At 38.3% G+C, this 20,249-nt stretch overlaps 1 protein-coding gene across 1 annotated transcript in view; it reads left to right on the plus strand.

The window, feature by feature from the left end:
* The first annotated feature begins 4,902 nt into the window (after positions 1–4,902).
* PROM1 (prominin 1) overlaps positions 4,903–20,249 on the plus strand; it is a 1,709,767-nt gene continuing 1,694,420 nt past the window's right edge. Inside the window, 1 exon segment of the mRNA XM_044062202.1 lies at positions 4,903–5,520. Within this exon segment, the coding sequence (XP_043918137.1) occupies positions 5,283–5,520 (238 nt within the window). The 5' untranslated portion in view covers positions 4,903–5,282.

A 20,249-nucleotide genomic window follows, 5' to 3' on the forward strand; every position in this document is an offset into this window, starting at 1 on the left:
TGGCAAGGCAGCATGGTCTGTTGACCATCTCCTTCCATGCTGACAAATATTGCACCCCCTTAGAATGACACCAGAAACTAAGCCAGTTAAAGTCCATCATCTTTTGTTCGCATTGTGGCATCCTCCATGGAAGAAGGTAAAATGCTGTCTCAATACTAAGCTCATACTCAGCCTGAAACACACATTCCGAGAGCTCTATGATGTCTCTCTTCATGTAGTCTAGGGAGGTACGTCTCAGGTCATTTACTCCCACATAGACTAAGACCGAGTCATATTGGTAATTGTGATCCAATGCCCTGAGTGCATGCGTAATGTGGTGGATCCTAGCAACTGACCCTTAACTTTCTCCTAACTCAGCCTGGTGAGAGGGACATCAGTGTGTCTCACAATCGAGTCTCTAATGACTAGAATGTTGGATTGTGTGGTGACTTGCCTTATGGGCTTATAGCTACATCTCATGGAGCCTCTCTATGTGTTGATGTGGGTGTTGTTTTGAAAGTGTATGTTTGGGGCTGCTGAGGGTATTTCTTGTGTGTACTTTTTCTAGGAGGTGTTTGTGGTTTAGAAAGGTTACATGCAAGTGCCTCAGTATATGTGGGTCTATATGTCTGCTTTGAATTGTCCGTGATGGGTGCAGCATGTGTACTACTGACAACCTTATTGACAGGAGTACTTTTTTGTGAGATCTTTGCCTCCAGTGACGTTGTGTAAATACATCTCTCACATACTGTCAGTTTGTTTGAGAATTAACTGGTTGTCAGTAAACCTGAGGCAATTTCTAAATTGCCTCAGGGTGCCCATATCCACCAGGCCAGTAACTGAGATGGTAGAAAAGTTCATATCCATGACAACAGATCCTTTTTTATTGATTAGACTGTTGGAGTGAGAATATCAATCACTGTCAGGAGTATACGGTTTGCAACTATATGGACAGTGCTTGTCACTGCAGACTGGATGTCCTGTATGTAACTAGATATTGGAGAAATTTCAGTTGTGCTTTTACAGGAAAAATATCACTCAAGGTGAGTCTGTACATAGCACTGCCATACACTTGAGGGGAAACTTAATACATAGACCCTGACAATTTTAGGATGAAGTATTTAGGCAGATAATCTGAAGTTGGAAAGAAATCAAACCATATTTACGGAAAACCAAGAATTAGTTTGTCAAGAATGATGAACATATGGGAGGGTGGCCTAATGGTTAAGGTGTTTGCCTTACAAGCACAAGGTGCAGGGTTTGAGTCTCACAAGGGATAATTGGCTAGGCTTAAAATGGCTCGCAAGGGCAGTTAGCTTAGTACTAACCCATAAACCTAAAAGAGGTGGCTACTGCCTGGCTACTACTAATACTTGTCTCACCACAGCTTCACTCTGTTGGGATACAATACTCTTTTTTGCTTCTTCTCTCACCAGAAACAAAATGTTAGGACCAATCCCAAGAAGAAAAGCAGGCCACAGCCTGTTTGGTGATCCACATTCTTGTCCCAGATTATGCAAAGGTCTGTAGGCGTGTAGCTTTTTTTCTGGTAGATGCCCCGAATAGCAACCAGACCAATTGGATACGTTAAGCACAGATACTCGCTCTCCAACCAGAAAGAGTCAGGAATCAAGGCACTCTGCTCCTACTCTCACCAGGATCAGAATATAAGCACAGATTCCAAGCTGTCACCTATAAAGCAGTTATTAGGCTTTCTTGTGATCAGCAGTCTCCAGGAAGTAATGTCACTGTCCTCCTCTCACCAGGAGAAAACAGAAGCGCTAATCCCAAGATGACTGCTGAGAGGCAGAATGTGGGCTGTCCAGTAACTGGTGGTCTTGCAATAGATACTTAAAGGTAAGATAAAAAAATGGTTTATCCAAAACACTGCAGTGTGCACTAAGCAGTTAGATGTGAAAGTGGGTAACAAGTTTTACTGGTCTAAAAAGTTAAGTTTTAGTGGAGAGCCACTATGTTTAAAAGATGGGGGGGGGGTGTGTGGCATTTAACTGGTAGTGTGCTCTTCCCTTCCTTTCTCCTGCTGAGCTTACTGTAGTCCATGTACATGTTTCTTGGAGATTATATCAGGACTGCTTCATACTCTCCTGATCAGAATAATAGCTCCAGCAGCAGCAATGTTCTTAGTGAGTACATTTAGTATATTCAGATGCTTTAGGATCACTGCTACAAGACCGCTCTTGCTCTTTCCTTGTGATAATGTTCACTTAATCATTCTGAGTTTTTTGTATTGTATTAGAGCTCTATTTTATTTACTAAATTTTATTTTTTATTAGTTGTCATAAAGTGAATGACTTCAAGGCTACTCATCAGGGTCTTCTCGTGTGTGTATGCCTCACAGTGCTAAAATGCTGGACTGAGAAGCTGACTGCTGCTTGATGGCTGAACCACTTAGAGTAAGCAATGATCCAACATTACTGTAGCTGTTGTTCTGTGAGTGCACTTGTACAGCTGGACTTAAATGGTCATTTAGGCTGAAGGATTGCTACTTTTTCAGGAACATGGCTGTTATCTGGTAGTTGTCTTCAGGCTCCCAGGTTTCATTTTAAAAGCTGATGTCAGTGGCGAACCTATTGTAAGCACCCAGTTAACCAACAAATGATCAAACTTAGAACTGATGTCTGCCTAGACTGCCATTCTAGTGGACATTAAACATTCTTAAATAACACTGTGGAATTTGTGTTGTAACGACAGTATTGCCTTACTCTGATTTACAATAGCATATTAATTACTTATCTCCTTTAAGGTTACCAGTAGGCAGTACTGCCATTTAGTCTTTCCTGGTCTACAAAAGTTAGATTGCTTAGCTCTCAAGTTTTCTGATTTGTTCGGGATATCCAGTTTTGTATGCTGAATATAGTAACTTTTCCACTTTCCTTATTAAGGCTACTTATGCCCCGAAGTTGCAAGGCTTCTTCCTCAACATTATGAACAATGCTTCTCCCCTTTCCTCATCTGTTCAGGGAAGGACTGTAAATTTCTGATTTTAATGCATCTTACCACATTTATATCCCACGTCTAGGAAAGATGTCTCACACATTCATTTACGTGTGTGAATAGTGGACGTGTTTGTGACTTTGGTGATGTCTTGCTGTTCTTTTTAAGTTCTGCAAAGTGCATTTGTTGTCTCCACTCCATGTTGGTACAGTCAGAAATCCAAATTTTTGTTGGGGCACAATTTAATGAGTAGAGTACACTATCTCATTGATATGTAGCTATAATTTTTAGTACTTTTTTAATCTTCCTTGTGCAGGGTCAGGGACCAAAGTCAATGAAAATCATATCTGTCCCTTAAAGTTTTAAAATTGTCATCAGGAATTGAAATTGGCTGAGCAATGCTACATGCTATAAGAGTTCAGAACTTCAGGAAATAAGTTTAGATGGATGCAGTTGTTGTTTGTAGCTGCATGACCAAACAAGGTGCGATTTGTAAATCCTGTGTATTATCGCCAGGGCAGTATCTAAGGTGTTGGTACCTTTTTTCTTTTGTAGCTTCTCGTCGTCTTCAGTCTGTACATGTTAAGACTGTTTTTTTTTTCCTCTTCCACATAATTTTTTTAGTATATGTAAGATTAACAATAACATCCCAACAGTTTGCAGCACCTTTATCATTTCCAGCTATGTCTCATCTACTCCTGCAGCTCTGTCACTGTGGAGGTGGTACTGTAGTGATGTTGCCTATCAAAATGAACCCAGTCTCACTAGTTGCTTTGGGCACATTAACCCAGTCTTAGCAATTGCTTTGGGCAGTGCCTTCCCAGAGTAGTATGGGTTTACTTTGCTCGGGTATTCCTAAGTGTCCTTGTGTCCACATGAGCAGCAGTTTAGAAAGCAGAGATGCATAATGTCAGGCAGGAATAAGCACTGCTAATACTTAGAAAGCAGAAATTACAAATATAATTTTTGTTTTTATTAAAAATTACAATATTTTTCCAAAGTACGTATTTCATGTTGAGGCAATGTGTTACAGCATTGTATAGTTCCTGCTTCTGTTTCATGTTAAAAATATTCCCCTGTTGCCTGTAACTGTTACATGGGTGGTGACATAACGAATGAAAGCTATCATAATATTTGTGTTCTTTTGGATGAAAGATCCCAACTTGTGAGGAGGAGTGCTTAACACATATTTTGCCAGAATTTCTTAATTGTCAATACCTAATATGCAGGGTTTAAAAAACATAGTGCCTATGAAAGCATGTTTGATCCAAGTGCTTAAAAGTGTAATAAGGTCTCGCTTTTGCAACATGAAATCAACAAAAATAATGCATTATACTCTAATTTTACTGTCAGTGTTATTTTTCTCTCTGGTTTTGGTTGAGGTTTGTATGATACTCCACAAATTTTCTGGGAAGACAGACACTCATCCTGCTTGCTGTGCTGAGTAAAAGCTAATTATGTGTCTCTAATTTTCAAGGGTATTATCCTTAATTTGTACATTTGGATATTAAGTTTTATGAATCATAAATGAAACTGTAGAAACTTATTGAGAAAGTAGGATGTGCATAAAGCACTGCCATGTATTTTTGTTGTTTGCAGGAAATAAGGTAATGTGAGAATGTTGTGCATTTGCTGCTTAGGTGATTTGTTGATTTTAAAAGGATTAAAAATGAGAAACTATAAGATAATCTACAGTTGCTTCTTTTTCTTTAAACAAGAAATTTGCAGTCTTTAGACTGATTCTTCATGTAATTTGAATTGGTGTTTATTTGAATAAAAACCTAATGCAGTTTTCTCCCAAGTCCATAGTTTCATGTGCCAGAATAACTTAGAAATACTTATCAGTATGTGTTTCTTAAGACCGTACAGCACGTAGTACATTACTGTTACTGATGTTATCATTATTAGTGCTATTATTGATTACTTTTGTAGCACTCTTTATCCTCTTATCTTTATGCATTGCAGGTTGCTCACAGCTCAGCCGTCTGACTTCCTATGTGCAGCTGTGCAGTTCATCCCTTTTACATCGTGCGCATCTTCTGGTTGTTTTCCTTCTCTACCAGAGAGGGCGCAGTGACTTGCTCTGCTCAGAAGAACAAGACACTTGCTTGTCATTGTAAAGTGAGGAGCGTTCATGCTGGAGACCAGGCAATCAAGAAGAGGAAAAAAGACAGTAGTTTGCTCCAGGCTGACAGATATTAATCTACAAAATGTGCAGCCAGCATGCTGCTTGTAGGACATAAATAGAGTTCTGAAGACTGGAATTGGTTGGGAGAATTTTGTGATTTTGTTTTTTCCTGGCAAAAGGGACATTTGAGTTTGTAAGATACTTTAGATTGTTTTTATGAATGCACAGGATCACAGCCATGAAAATGTGCTTAGTGATAATGTTAGTCCTGTGTGGAAGCACTTGTGGTGAAGGCCAAGCTGCACTTCACGGAGCACCAATGGGAACTTTGGATTTTGGGTATGTGCCTGCAGGGAATTATGAAACAAATACTTACTATGATCCTGGAGCCATAGGAATCCTGTTTCAGATGGTCCATGCATTCCTAAGTGTAGTACAGCCAAATCCTTTCCCTCATGGTAAGTTTGAACTGTGCAGCATGCTTTACCTTCATTTCAATGCTTGGTAGCACTTTAAATGTGGTAGCAGTACTGGCTAAGTGTACCTCTCATTTATAACAGCATTTTTTTTTTTTACTTAATGTCTCCTCTTTCATGGGATGGGGGATAACTTTTTGTTTTAATGTTTTATATTCTCTGCATTTGTGCAAAATTACTAGTTGGTTGCAGTGTTAACACACAGTATATGGCAGCAATGTTACAGAATATTGTATGATTATGCTAACCAATATTTTGTTTTGGTAATATGTTTGACTTGGGCATTTAATCACAGCTGAGGTTCTGATATAGTGAATCCCTACTGAAAAACTTTAAAAATGCTTCTGTGACACACTTCTTCACTTGGGAATGCCAAGCATTCAGACTGTTGAATTTGATAATGTAGCTGCTCTGAATCCTACATTTTGCTGATTGTGTGTATGTGACGCATCTGTTACACGGAAGGTTTCATATAGTGGCTTTGATATGCACATTAATGTTTAGCAGGGAATTGGGGGGGGGGGTACACTTCATAGACTTGATATAGAGACCCGTAATGAAGGAGCAATCAACTGGAGTTAGAAAATTAAATTTCTGCTTTCTGTGTAAAGTTAAAATTTTGCTAATATCAAAATCCCTGGTTTCCAGGCAGTTTGTTTTTAAAGAGAATAAATGGCAGCTATGGAGCAAGCATTTTCTGAACTAAGATGTATTACTACTGCTGCTGTTTCCTTGTGGAACTCTGGACGCAGCACATTATAGTAACTTGAGTTTTGTCCTGTGTTCTTGCAGTTGTTATTGCTAGATAAGAGTGTTATGATTAAAGATCTTAGCCACTGTGAAAGTCTACGACTCTGTATGAGCAGTGAAAGTGTTTCTGAAATGATACTGTACAGAACTCATTTATTGTAAGTTTTGACAGGACTGTAAATAGTAATGTTTTTTTTTGCATGTACCACTTTCTTTATATAGTACAAAAATAAGTTGAGCGTACTGGTGGTCTTTGTGGTACAGACAGCATGGTATTAAAACATTTGTTTAAGCTAAAATTGCTTCATCTGGAACAGCTCTGTTCGACAAAGCATCATATGTTTTTGGTAGGGTGAGTGGATAGCATTCAGTAGGAAAATCAAGCTGATGAGAAACGATTGCAAGTAGTCTAAAGTGCATACGTCATGAAGCCTTGAAATAAGTATATTTAAATATTCGTGATGCATACTATTTGCAGTATTTGTAGTTAGGAAATAGAATGCGCAGTTTTGTAAATGCCATTAAGTATCAAGTAGCAATAAATGAAAAATGTTAAAAAAATAAAGGTAAGGTATCAATGCCATAGTTATCTCTGTTTAAATCCTATAACTAGCATAGTGAGACTACTTCATTAAACCTTTAGCAAGAAATATCTTTAATGGCCTGCTTAATTTATTTTTCTGAAGTAATGTTTAAGGTCTGTTCTTGTGTGTCTTGGCACCAAATGACCATGGACAAGGTGAAATGGTAGCAGCTGCTACACATGTACGTCTTTCTTCTTTTAAAAAACACTGTACGGGGTACATTATTCATTGTAGTGTTTTAGGTAGTATATACAAGATTACACATGACACAAGCCAGGCAGAATTTTATGAGACGGGTGTAAAATTCCTGACAGAATTGTACTGGTATGTGTTGTTCTTTAATTGCCACACAGGCATCCATCTGTAACCTGTATAATGTAAAACCGTCAGTAATCAGATGTATTCTAGAAAGGAATAATGAAACATCATATGATGTTTATATCTTGTAGCAAGCATGGTACTTTTGGCAAACAAATTTTCCTTTTCCTCCTTTATAATCATAAGGCAGTCTGTGGATCAGATGGGGGTTTCTGAATCATGCAGTTTAACTAGTAAATCCTTTAATCTATTTTGCCATATGTCGCTGTGTTTTAACTTGCAGTGTATAATTAGCTTTCTGTTTGTTGTGCATATCCCTTTGCTTTTGCAAATGCCCCAACAGCCATCTTCCCTAAATAAACTCATACCATGTAGCGTGAAACAACGTATCTATTTTAAATGTTGGATTTTGGTAAGACACCAACAATTTGTATGCCTGATTTTGAATGATGTGTGCATATGGTGAAATTTGGAAGTTAGAATGAATTGTGCAATTTACAGTATACAATATTTTCACTTACAGCAATTGTTTGGAAGTTAGCAGTGTTGAATATTTCTCGATGTAGGGGTTGTTTAACTTGAGTCATGGAATTTAATTAGTAATTTAAGGATCTAGTTAGGTATTTGATTGTATTTCTGGGAGTGAACTGTTGGGTTCATCAGTCTCTAGCTGTAATAGCACATGCATAAAAGATTTTTATACAACTCTGAAGTCATAGCTGAAATTACAGCTTTCGGTGTTCAAGGCATGTTAATTTTCATTATATGAAAATAAATTACAATTAAAAATCATGCCAGACTGAATGCCTGAACTACAAGACTTTGTAGCTGTCTAAGTGAATGTGAGATGTAAAAATGCAGGGGAACTGTTCATCTTCATGTTATTAGTATCTGTAGCCCTCATTTCAGTGCCCCTTGAAATGAGCCATCTTTAACTTAGTCAGAAAGGATTGTCTTGACCTTTTTTAATTTGATACGACAAGATTTTGATTCACATCAGCTTTGAAAAGCAACTTTGTGTTCTCCATATTGAAAGCAAGTTTATAAAGAGTTTCTGAAACAAAGCCGTCTCTAGTAACTATATGCATTTAAGATGTGTGTTTCCCTCCCTGTGAAAAATAATGTAATTCCTCGGAGCTTTCTTTAATCCCAGACTGGCTCTGAATTGTCTGGTTTATCCTAACTCTCCCGGGTCTGTTGATGAGGATATTTTCCTTTTCTTCCACCCTCATGTTGAAAGCAATTCTTAATGTTACTTAGAAGTCCAATCTAGGGTCAGAGATTTCTTTTCTAATTTTTGTTTCACTGTATTTTTTGTTGGTAATCTGGAAGATTGGCTGGCTGGAGTCTGAAAAAGTAGTTGAAGCAGTTACCCGTGTCTCATCTCACTATTGCATATTGTGCAGTAGGATGAATTGAGTCCTGCACAGTGCTATGTGCTGAGTTATACCACATGATGTTCAGTGGACAGCTGGTACAGACGTCAATTAAGTGTCATGGTGTTTGCTTAAAGATTGCAAGTAAACCATGCATCCAGCTCTTACATACATACATACATACAGATATTTCAAACATGACTGTAATTATTAGAGCAGTTGTTCTAATAATAGGTGTTCAGGCTGTTCTTAAAAATATCTAAACTAGTACTTGCTTTTAATGTAATATGGTAGTCTATTCCATGCATCAGCTGCTCTGAGAACCAAATAGTACACTTCTCATTCAGATATGATGACTCTCTACTGCTTTTTGATAACCTCAAACATTCCCTGACATAGTTGTCTCTGAATGCCCTCTATACCTGAATAAAGTCTCTTCTTCAGTATCTATATAAGAGTCTGTGCAAGATCAGATGTTTTAGTCTTTCGTGTTTGCCCTTGGTATATTTCCACTTAATTATTTCTAGTTTACTCATGATTGTTTTCTTATAAGCTTTCCATATTGTTATTCCATACTCAAGTTTGGATCCAGTGTAACAAATAATGACATCATTCCTGATTTCCTAGACTTTATACATCTTTCTGTATAATACTTCAATTAATCCGGGAATATTTTATGAATATTAATATTGTCAACTGACGTATCCAAAGAGACAGGTGGTGGTTTATTATGAGTACTAGTTTATACAGATTTTTCCAGAGGCTTAAGTAAAATAGAAACAAAGTGAGTATACCTTTTCAGTGAAACTTCATTAACACTGGCTAACAGATGTTCTTTGTTATACCCTCTTTCCAAAAAAAGACAGGTGATAAATTCAGCTTCTTTCTTAAAATCTGACTTCCTAGTAATCATTCTAGGGGCTCTAATATATTGCCATCTAGGTATATTCTTCATAAATACTGATGGTTGCTGTTAAAAAGTAAATAACAATTAGAAAGTGTTTCTTTACAGAAAATACTACTGTTAAAATTTTTGTTAACCATGTCACATTCTAGGGTGATATCAAGTAAGTGAACTTTAAAAAGTATATCTTCCATAATAAATTTCAAAAGTTCAGATTGAGTATAACATTTGTTCAAACACTGCTCAGTCTTTTGTATTCCTCCTTATAATAAAAAACACAAGGTTTATGAAAGCTGACAAGTCTTGACAATATTAATGATATTAAGATCATCTTTGGTAATTGGAAAATATGTAAAGGAAATAACATTTTTAAAATTATGGGAGAAGAGCCTTTATTTGAATATAAGAAAATTAATAGTTTTATGACTCTGTTACAAAATGATACCTTAAGCCTGGTTCATGCCAACAAGGGAATGCAGTGTACAAGTTTGGTTTGTGTAGTATCTGTAGGTATACAGTGGTACCTTGGTACTCATTGTTAACTTGCTCCAGAAGGCAAGATGAGTGGTGAAAACAATGAGTACCAAACTAATTTACATTATTTCTTATGGGAAAATTTTAATTAATCCGTTCCAGCCCCCCCTAGAAAATACACATTTTATAGGGTATATGCATTAATGGAGCTGTATTTTCCTAATAAACAGTATAAGTTCAATAATACAGTACTGTACAGTATAATTCAGTAATAAATGGTACATGACCTAAAGGGATGGTGTGAGGAAGAGGGATGTTGTTTGGAAGGAGAGTCCCCTTCCATGAAAAAAAACTTTGGGCCACTGCTTTTCAGGGGTTATTTCTCTTTCTCTCTTTTGTCTCTTAACACTGAATCCTGCTTGAAACTCACCAGGTTTAATATTCACTAGAAACCTATCCAACAATGCTCGTTTTTGCCTGCGTTTCAAGATACCTCTAAAGTGGGGAAATTATTTGGTCATTGAACAAATTAACATTGCGGCTTCTTAGAGCTTTGTCAGGGTGATATTTTTCAACAAAATTTTGCACTTCCACCGATTTTGCACACATTTCCTTGATTAATGAACTAGACACATTCACTTACCTCCTCCTCCCCTTAATATACAGTTCCTCAGCTACTATCTGTTGCTGCTCCCTGTGAATCTCCTGCAGCTCCTCCATACTGAGCTCTTCTTTATGCTCCTCAACTAACTCTTCCACATCATCAGCAATAGCCTCCAGGCCCTTGGACTGCCCTAGAGTTACAATATCCTCCACAATACCTGCAAGCCTAGGCTCAGTCTCAAAACCTTTAAAAGCCCTCTGCCTGGAAGAAATTGTGGCCAGAAGCTTTAACTCAGAGTTCATAGTCCTGTGGAAGGGTCTATAGTAAATCCGTGAACACTTAAAATAGCGAATGCTGATTTATCGACCCTTTAAAAGCAAAAGCTTGAAATCCCAAAGACACAGAACAGTTTTTTTTTTTTTCCCAGGGAGAAAAAAACGCTGTTCCACAAAACAAACAAAAAAACTTCAAAACACTAAAGTGGGGGGCTGTGCCCCCTACTTAAATATACCAACTCTGATATTCCACGACAGTGGAGGAAGTGGCAAAGTCCCGAAAGACCTAGTTTTTTTTTCCCTGCGGGAAAAAAATCTCTGGTCCGTGTTTTCGGATTGCAAGCTTTCTCTTTTAAAAGGGTCGATAAATCAGCGTTTGCTATTTTAAGCGTTCGCTGATTTAATATAGGCAACTGTGGAAGACCCCCCCCCCAGGCCTTATATCAGTAAGATGTAGGCACTGGAGGATATCAGACTTGTTTATTTTTTCCAGAATTCTGTCAAGGTCAACTCTGTATCTGAGATCACTTCAAAGCACCTCTGGAAAAGTGCCTTTGTGTACAGTGTTTTAAAATTAGAGATGACCTGCTGGTCCATGGGCTGTATCAAACGAGCTGTGTTAGGGGGCAAGAACCTTACAGTGATGAAGTTAAACTCCTCCAACAAGTTGTCCTTCAAGTCTGGAGGGTGAGCAGGAACATTGTCCAAAACAAGCAGAGCTTTCAGAGGCAAATCTTTCTCCAGTAAATATTTTTTCACAGATGGGCCAAACACTTCATTCATCCACTCTGTGAAGAAATGCCTGGTGATCCAAGCTTTACAGTTAGCCCTCCACATCACATGCAACTTGCTTTTTATCGCATTATTTTTTCTTAAACTGATGGGTTTTCACTGTGGTAGACTAGCAGAGGGCTTAAGTTTTAAATCCCCACTTGCATTCCCACACAACAACAGAGCTAGCTTGTCCTTCATTGGCTTGTGCCGTGGTAATGCCTTCTCTCAAGTGATGTAGGTATTGTTGGGCATTTTTTTTCCAGAACAAGCCTGTCTCATCACAACTGAACACTTTTTGGGGAATAAAACCCTCAGCCTCTACATACTACTTTAAACTCCTGAACAAATTCATCTGCAGCTTCTTGGATGGCACTGCCTGCTCTCCATGTCGCACCACACTATGTACACCACTTCTTTTTAAAGTTTTCAAACCATGCATGACTGGCTTTAAACACTTGACTAGTATCAGCACTCGTTCTAAGCTTGTTTTTTAACAGATCAGCATGCAACATTTTTGCTTTTTCGCAAATTATGACCTTTGAAATGCTATCACCAGCTAACTGTTTTTCATTTACCCAAATCAGCAACAATTTTTCCACTTTCTCTAGTGTCTGTGATCTTTGTTTTGTCACGGCTTGCACTCCTTTAGCAACATCAGCTGCTTTGATGGGCTCTTTATTTTTCATGATGGTGGAGATGGTTGTTCTTGGCATTCATTAGTACTCTGTAGCAAGATCAGACATGTGGATATCACTCATATTTCTGTATCTCTCTTTTTTGCTCTACTGTGGTTCTAACTAATTTTCTTTCCTGTTGGCTGTTATCACTAACTGTCTTCGAACCCATGATGATACAGTACTGTACTTCTTTGCACAAAGAATAGCATAACAATTAAAGAAAAAAAAAAAGCACAAGAAAGTGACAGGGGACCTGTTCTAGTAAACCTGATAAGTGCCAAACAAACGACGAGTAGTGAGACTATTTTTTCTTGCCAAAATGTGACTAATACCAAATTCGACAAATTTAGAAGCAGAGTTCCAAGGTACCACTGTGTTCACAAAGGACATTTTATTGTCTTGGAACATATGGAAAGTACTATATTAGCAACAGGGGAGATTTACCTGCAGTTCTAGAGGGGTGTTATATATTGATATTTGTTCTGGATGTGATGCATTTTATGTGGGAATGACAGCCAGAACCTTAAAGCAGAGAGATAAGGAACACCTCTACTCTATAAAAAGCAAAGATAGCAACAATGCGATATATAAGCACATTTGTTTATGTGACAAGTATGAGACATTTTTATTTTTCATATTGGAGCAAGTCCAGGAGGATTTAAGGGGCGGGGATTATAAGAACAGGACAGGCAAATAAAGAAACAGAATGGCAGTTTAGATTAAGAGCTGATGAATACCGAGGTTTAAATGAAACCGTTATCAAAATTTTTTTAAAAATAGGTTGAAAATTGTAAATTTTGTTTTATTATATAAGTGATAAAAGGTTTTGATTAGGTGGTTTGCATGAATTTCTGTAGATTGGAAGGTTATTGTATTTCTGATTTAAGTCTGTAGTGACGAAAGCGAGAAAATTAGTCCTACACTATTTGCAGCTCTCTCTGGTGCTTCAAAGTGTTTTACATTGGTATTTCTGTTTTTTTAATTGATGTTTTACCACTTATCTGTATTTTCTTTTTTTGTTTTGAGAAGGTTGATCTTTGCCTCGTGTACAGAGTCTGAACAAGACCCTATCCTCTACTGATTTATTGCACATCTGTAAGTACAGTGGTAGAATAAACACCTGCTCAAGAGATTTTAATCTTCTCTGCAACATAAATAGAACATCTTTTGAGGGATAGATATGACTGACATAGCATGCCACTTCTTTGGAATCCTCTTCCTCTCCACATAAAGCAAAGTACTTCCCTTACTCTATTCAAATGTAACCTGGATGAATGGATGGGAATGAATTGGAGGCCACAAATTCATCCTTGGTTTAGCACCCTTGTCCCTTATGAATAAGGGTACAATGTAAATGTTTTATCTAGCTCTGGATTATTCATACTTAAATTATAAGGACTAAACTCTTCATTGGAATTCGGGGCTTAGCTTCTAAAGATCCTTACAGATCAAATTCTTGTGGATGCGAAGGTGATTGTGATTTTAAGCATCTTAACAAAAGGGACCTTTCGGTGACTACTGCGGAAGTGCGGACTTGGAGAATATTGTTTTCCTCAGGACTGCAGAGGAGAGCACCATCACCTTTAATGACAAAGCCCATTATTTGATTACGAGTGCCATAGACAGCACAAATACTAACATCAAGGGCCCACCTGGTGCGGGGGTCCTGCAGTGGATCAACAGGAAGGGCTGCCACTCTCTGAACTGCCAGGTTGTCTGTAATACAAAGGGCAATATTTATAATGTCTGTGTACTGTTTGGGCAATCTTCCGACCAAAGTTTCCATTTTCCACAGGGTCACATGATTGGTAAAGCACACACACAGACATAGATTGATGGATAGGTTTGTACACACAGATACCATACAAGCAAGGAGCACGACTGTATATGCGTACAACCCTGGTTAGTGTCCTCCATTAGCAACACCTAGACCATGCAAAAATTGCTTCTATTGCAGTACCTGGAGAGAACATGTAATATAGTGCATGTTTGCCCTAGTGAAGGGGCACTTCCTTTTGTCTAGACACATAAGGTGGTGCACCACAATACAGTCCAGACATCTGCAGCAAGACTTTTATTGCGAGAGTCATGCTGCACGACATGATATTGCACAAACAGCTGGAGCAGAAAATGAATATCTTGGCAGGGCCTTTCATACTAGCTGTATCAGCAGTAGAAACGCAGGGTGGAACATTAGGGGAGTAATGTACAGCAACAGTACCACAGCCTAAGCAGAGGTGGGCACCACTGTGTTGCAGCACTAACAAAGAGTTGGCATCTAGTCTATTGTGTAAACTGATGGAGCAGTAGGTGAACATCTTGACAGGGCCTTTTTGACAACAGGGGAGTGAGTCAGAGAATTAGGGGGGAACCAGCAGCAGCAGTACCACAGCTGAGGCAGAAATGGGGGCAGTATATTGCAACATTGACAAAGGGGTATTCTGTAATCCATAACTATGGGCCATAATATAGAAAACCCAAAATGATGCATGGATTATCATACCTGGGTCCTGCAGGGCAATGCATGGACTAGCAACTGTTTACATAAGACATCTCCATATCCAAACAAATTATAGAGTTAGCTGGGCATCATTTCTTTCACAAATGGAGAACACATCGACACGTGACAGCAACACTGAGATTGGTAAAGGGAGCATGATCACACTAGTAACCATATTCTTTGGGAGGTTGTAGGGAGCCAGGGATCATATCCTCCAGTGGTAGAATGATGTGCCACAACATGTTGGTTGATGTCCACTATGTTGACTCCCAGTTCAAGGTTTGTTGTGGTCTGTGGCAGAGAATGTGCTGAATTAGGGGGACTTACAATCTCCATTACAGGTAGACAGGGTAGTGCAGTCCTATGACAAAATTGCATTCCTAACCATATACGCAGCATGCCACACTCTTCACTGTCACTGACATGCACCACATGAATTTTTTTTGAGGTACTGTACCAAACAGAACTCCTTCCCTAATTCTTCGAATTTTGTAAATGTAAAGAATATGTAATAAAACCCTGTACTTCACAGATGTACAGGTCAAGTGGTTTTGTACAAAATGGTAATGGCACTTCATATTACACCAAGAACCCATTAGCACAGTGGATATGCTAGTACAGCTAGTTAATGTCCCAGTGTGAATTAGTGCTGGTGCAAAGTACTCTACCCAAACATGCTGGCACTGTTCATTTACCTTCCCACAACACATGTGAATAGTAGGATCATTCATATGGCATGTGTACACCCATAGCGGATTGGTGCAGCCTTATAGCTGTTCTTAGTATAGTGGTGCAGAGCTATGGACAAATGTTATGGCATGACACATGATTCACAAATATGCTTCTGTGGGCATGGAGCTTCTATTTTGCTTCGAGAGTAGACACGAGTTAGTGGCCATGACTACTTCAAGCATTAAGTGCCATTGAGTTTCTTATTTTGCCTGCACTGGAATTTTAGGAAGTGCCTCCTGGATGGATATTGTGGTCAATTATAAAAGGTGGTTACATGGGATGAGAACCCCTAGCAGCCTTCATTGATATTACATGTAAGAATATTCTTGATAATTTACCACATATTTTAAAGGATTTGTGGCATTGTCTGGACTGTATTAGGAATACCAATATTGATTTTGGAGACTAATATTGGTTCGTGATAGTTGATGTAATTAACTTGTTTTCTGTAATCCCCCACCAGATTGGGCAAGAAATATTTAAGTCTTTTGAAATATAGTAATTTACACCATGTTAAGAGAAGCCTTTTATTAGATTTGCTAGATATGGTATTACGCAATAACTTCATATTCTTTGATGGCGAATACTACAAACAGATAAATGGGGTTGCGATAGGTGCTAGATATGCACCGATCTATGCCAACTTAGTACTGGCAGATTGGGAGCAGAAATTTGTTTTCAAGTCAGATTACAGGTTAAACATTGTTATATTTATGATACCTGGATGATATCTTGATTCTTTGGAAGGGGTCTAAAACTGAGGTGGAGGCATTTATTGATTATTTGAATCAAACAGAGTTTCTGAAATTTACTAATCACATCGACAAACATCAAATAGAGTTCCTGGATATACTGCTGTATGCAGAGAAGGAATTAATTCATTCAAAAAATGTTCGTAAAAAAACATATAGCAATTCCTTTTTGCATTACAATAGTTGCCACCCTGACCACCAAAAGAAAAATGTGGTTAAGGGGCAAATGATACGGACATCTAGGTTGGTCAGCCAGGATATCTGTTTCAAAGCTGAAATGGCTCATTTAGTTGACCTGTTCAGGAACAGAGGTTATCCATTGGAGTTACTTAATAAGAACAGTGCGGAGATGGAGAGAAGATCAGCTAGTGATTTTATGCCCATCCTCTTGGACAACAACAGAAAATCTGACAAAGTTAACAATTCTACCCAAAATAACCCTAGTCACAACTACTCTGCTGGTATGGTGTTGGAGTTTAATCCAACAACAGTTAAGGTCAGGAATATCGTTAATGCTGTATGGGATAGTGTTTTTACCCAAGACATCAAGGATATAATAGGAATTGTCCCTAAGTTTATTAGAAGCAGGAGATCCAATTTGAAAGAACTGTTTGAGAGAAATTATTTTAGTCAAGATAACAGACCCTCACACATGAGTAAGTGCGGCACATGCAGTGTCTGTAAATATATTAATGACGGATCTTATGTACAAATTTGCATTTACAAAAGAAATTTTAGATGTCCAGCACATTGTAACTGTAATACTAAGATGGGTTGTATATGTGGCTACTTGCCTGTCATATGCCGCATTCTATGTAGGGATGACCACAAGAAAACTCTGACTTCGCGTTTTGGAACACATTAGGGATATTAAGAATAAGAAAGCCACGAATGCCTTGTTTAATCACAGTAATGTTTGTATAAATTACAAAAATGTTTTTATTTTTTGTCGTAGACAAGTTATCTACAAAAGATTTTGGGGGAGATTTTAAAACCCTATTGGAAGTAAACGAATGCTTCTGGCAGTTGCGCCTTCATGCTTCAAATACACCAGACATTAATGACAGCATTTCTACAGCCTGTATATTTAAACTCAAATCACAGTTTGCTTAAATAACATTAATGACAGTACTACAACATTTCACTGTTCATGTTAGCATTTTATTTTAAATTTTATCAGTTCATAGTGTTATTTATAATGTGAATGTTATTTACACGCACACATGTGTTTATGTTGTAAGCTGTTTTCAGCTCCACAAGATTTCAAGTTTAATCTGACTCTTGGAGAGTTCATTAATTGTATTTATGGTACTCCTGTGATTTTATTGGTTTTAATTTAGTATTTAAGCAATGTTCTTTGTATTGTTTACTGACTCTGAAGAAGCCCAGTGGTGGGCGAAAGCGCGTAGTCAGTGTTGGATTCTGCAATAAAGCTGTTTTTCTCCTGGTACGGACTAGTCATTTTACTAGTGTTGGTTTGTTTATTTATGGTTCTGTTTAGATGATTTGTGATGGCATTGGCATCACCTGTTCTGGTCAGAAGTGGCAGCATTACTTCACTGATATGGGGCGATGCCACTCTGACCTACTTTGTCAGTGGAGGGCAGAAGTTCAGAAGAGGGAACTTTTCCTTTTGAAAGTGGACTAGGGAGGTGTGCTCTGGTCTTCTGGCATTACCTGTGGAGGCTGATGTCTGACAAATGAGCCAGCCTCCCCTCTGGTGTAGCATGACAGCTATCATATACATCACTGTGGGTGTGTGTGTGATGTCCCCTGTCTGGACCAGTAATCAAGTTGCGTGAATCCTCACCATTGACACTGGAGAGGGACATTCACTTATAACAAAAATAGATTGACACAGTATTTCCAGATGGAGCTGTTTGCATCAAGAACATTTTCCCTTAAGAGCACATAGGGAACACACTCAGTCCGGGGTCTGGATTTCTCTGTCTCCCTCAAGGTCCCTAGTAAGGCTCCCATTTGGCACAGCTATAGAGATGAGTCCTCAGCCGAGTGTCCGAGCCAAGTCCTCCAGCAACCTATTTGTGAAACCAGCTCTTCATGTCCTTGATCCAAACAGCTGAGACACACACTCTTTGAAGTTTGATTTTTGACACACAGACACACACACACCTGGGAAAGGCTGGTGCAGATTTACTAACTATGCCTTCTTCTGCTCAGACTATAAGGTAGTCACTGCCACTAGACTCTCCATAGCCAGCTACTCTAAGGCTCTTGTAAGGGTACCCAATTATACTGAGTGAAATTTAATATTAGTACAAATGGTACTTTTTTGACCAATGCAGAAAGGCTTTCAGGAGTGGCCACAGAGTCACCAAATAGATGCGAGTAACTCTCAAAGGTTAAAATATTCTCTAAAGGAACAGCCACTATGAAAAGTTTAAATATATTTAATAATAGAACATGATTATACTAAATATATATTTGCAATAAACACCAGAGTTTGACACAGGAAATATTAAGCAACACTGATGAATAGATTCACACAGATGCAGAAAAACAGTACTTGACTAATCTCACTATATTTTCCTGACTGATCTAAAGAATTATTATTCCCTGGTCACTTACTAGAGCAAGGCAAGATGAAGTAGGTGAGTGGTCTTCCTTCTTTGTCGGGTTCCAAAAAGAGTGCTCTGAGACTTCAGTCTCACCTAGTATTAAAAAAAACATCAGTTCAGTGATGGATTACAGAATGACATCATATACGTCTGGCCATCTGACTTCTGGTTCCCATGCTACCTCCTTTCCTAGCAACTGACCCAGAATCTTACACATGTATGGCAATAATACACACACACATAGAGCTTTGATAAAATCTGTTGCAGGTTCTGGAAGTCATAAAACAATAAAATTCTTCCTACAGGAGCTAATAAACCATTGTATGGCACAGGCATTTTGTCTCTGTCTGCAGTCAGAACTGTAATATACAATCTTTATGGCCTAAGTTAAGTAATTTTATTTCTTACTATTTTTCAAAGTTAGCTGGACTGAGATTAACCTCTTCTTTTCCAGTATCCTTTGATCTGATGTTATTGGCCTTCATTCTGTCCTCAACAAGTGGATTCAGATTTGATATGTCTGATCCGACTCAGCCATTGCTAAGGCTTTCAGCCAACAAATCTCTTGAGCTTCTCCCTTACCCTTAATGCACCTACCAAATTACCTCAGATCTCGTTTGCCACTTCTAGCTGTCTGATGTGATCTACCATCTCTCTTGAGCTGTGTTAGTAAAAATCTCTGTTATTTCTTGAATTAGTTTTTCATTTATTGTGACCAATAACTATATAACCCTTTTCTCTGTGTGTTCCCATTTTTCTGCTTTTTGTACTTCCTTGCCCTTACAACCTTGTCATCATACTCTTCATACTATTGCTGGTATTCCCTTGCTCCTCCTCTTTCTCGTAGCTAGTACGATTAGTGTGTTGTATTTGTAAATTTCTATTTCTGCTGTTGCCCTTGTTGTTTATCCTTTTTTCGTACTTGGTATTCTTGGATACTGTTGTTAGTATATTCCTTACGACTCCGTCATAGTTCTCGCTATACCATTGTTAGTATTCTCTTCTCTTTCTTTCCTGTCTTTCCAGGAAAAAAATGTTTTTGCTAGCTGTTAAGATTGTCTGGTATTTCTAGTAGTCTAGATACTGCATTATGGTTGACAAACCTGCAGGTTTTAAAAAGAGTTCAAAGCGTGGGCATAAACTGCCACTTTCGGATGCCCACAATCTTTTGTATGTACTGTTTGGGCCCTCTGCATTTGCAAGAGGATTGCTGTATTTGCCACAGATTCAACCCGCGAGCTATTACTGAGCATAAAGATAAACTGATATTGAAAGGCCTCATCCCAGTCTCCAAAGTCAAAGCTTTGTCCTTCGTCAAAATCTTCTTCAGACTCTTTCTCGGAACAGAAGTCTCAACTCCGGATCAGAAAAAGCAAAAAAAAAAAAAAATGCAAGATCTGACTACTTTTTTG

This window comes from Protopterus annectens, chromosome 2.part1 (assembly GCF_019279795.1).
Source record: "Protopterus annectens isolate FY-2018-M chromosome 2.part1, PAN1.0, whole genome shotgun sequence".
NCBI lineage: Eukaryota > Metazoa > Chordata > Ceratodontiformes > Protopteridae > Protopterus > Protopterus annectens.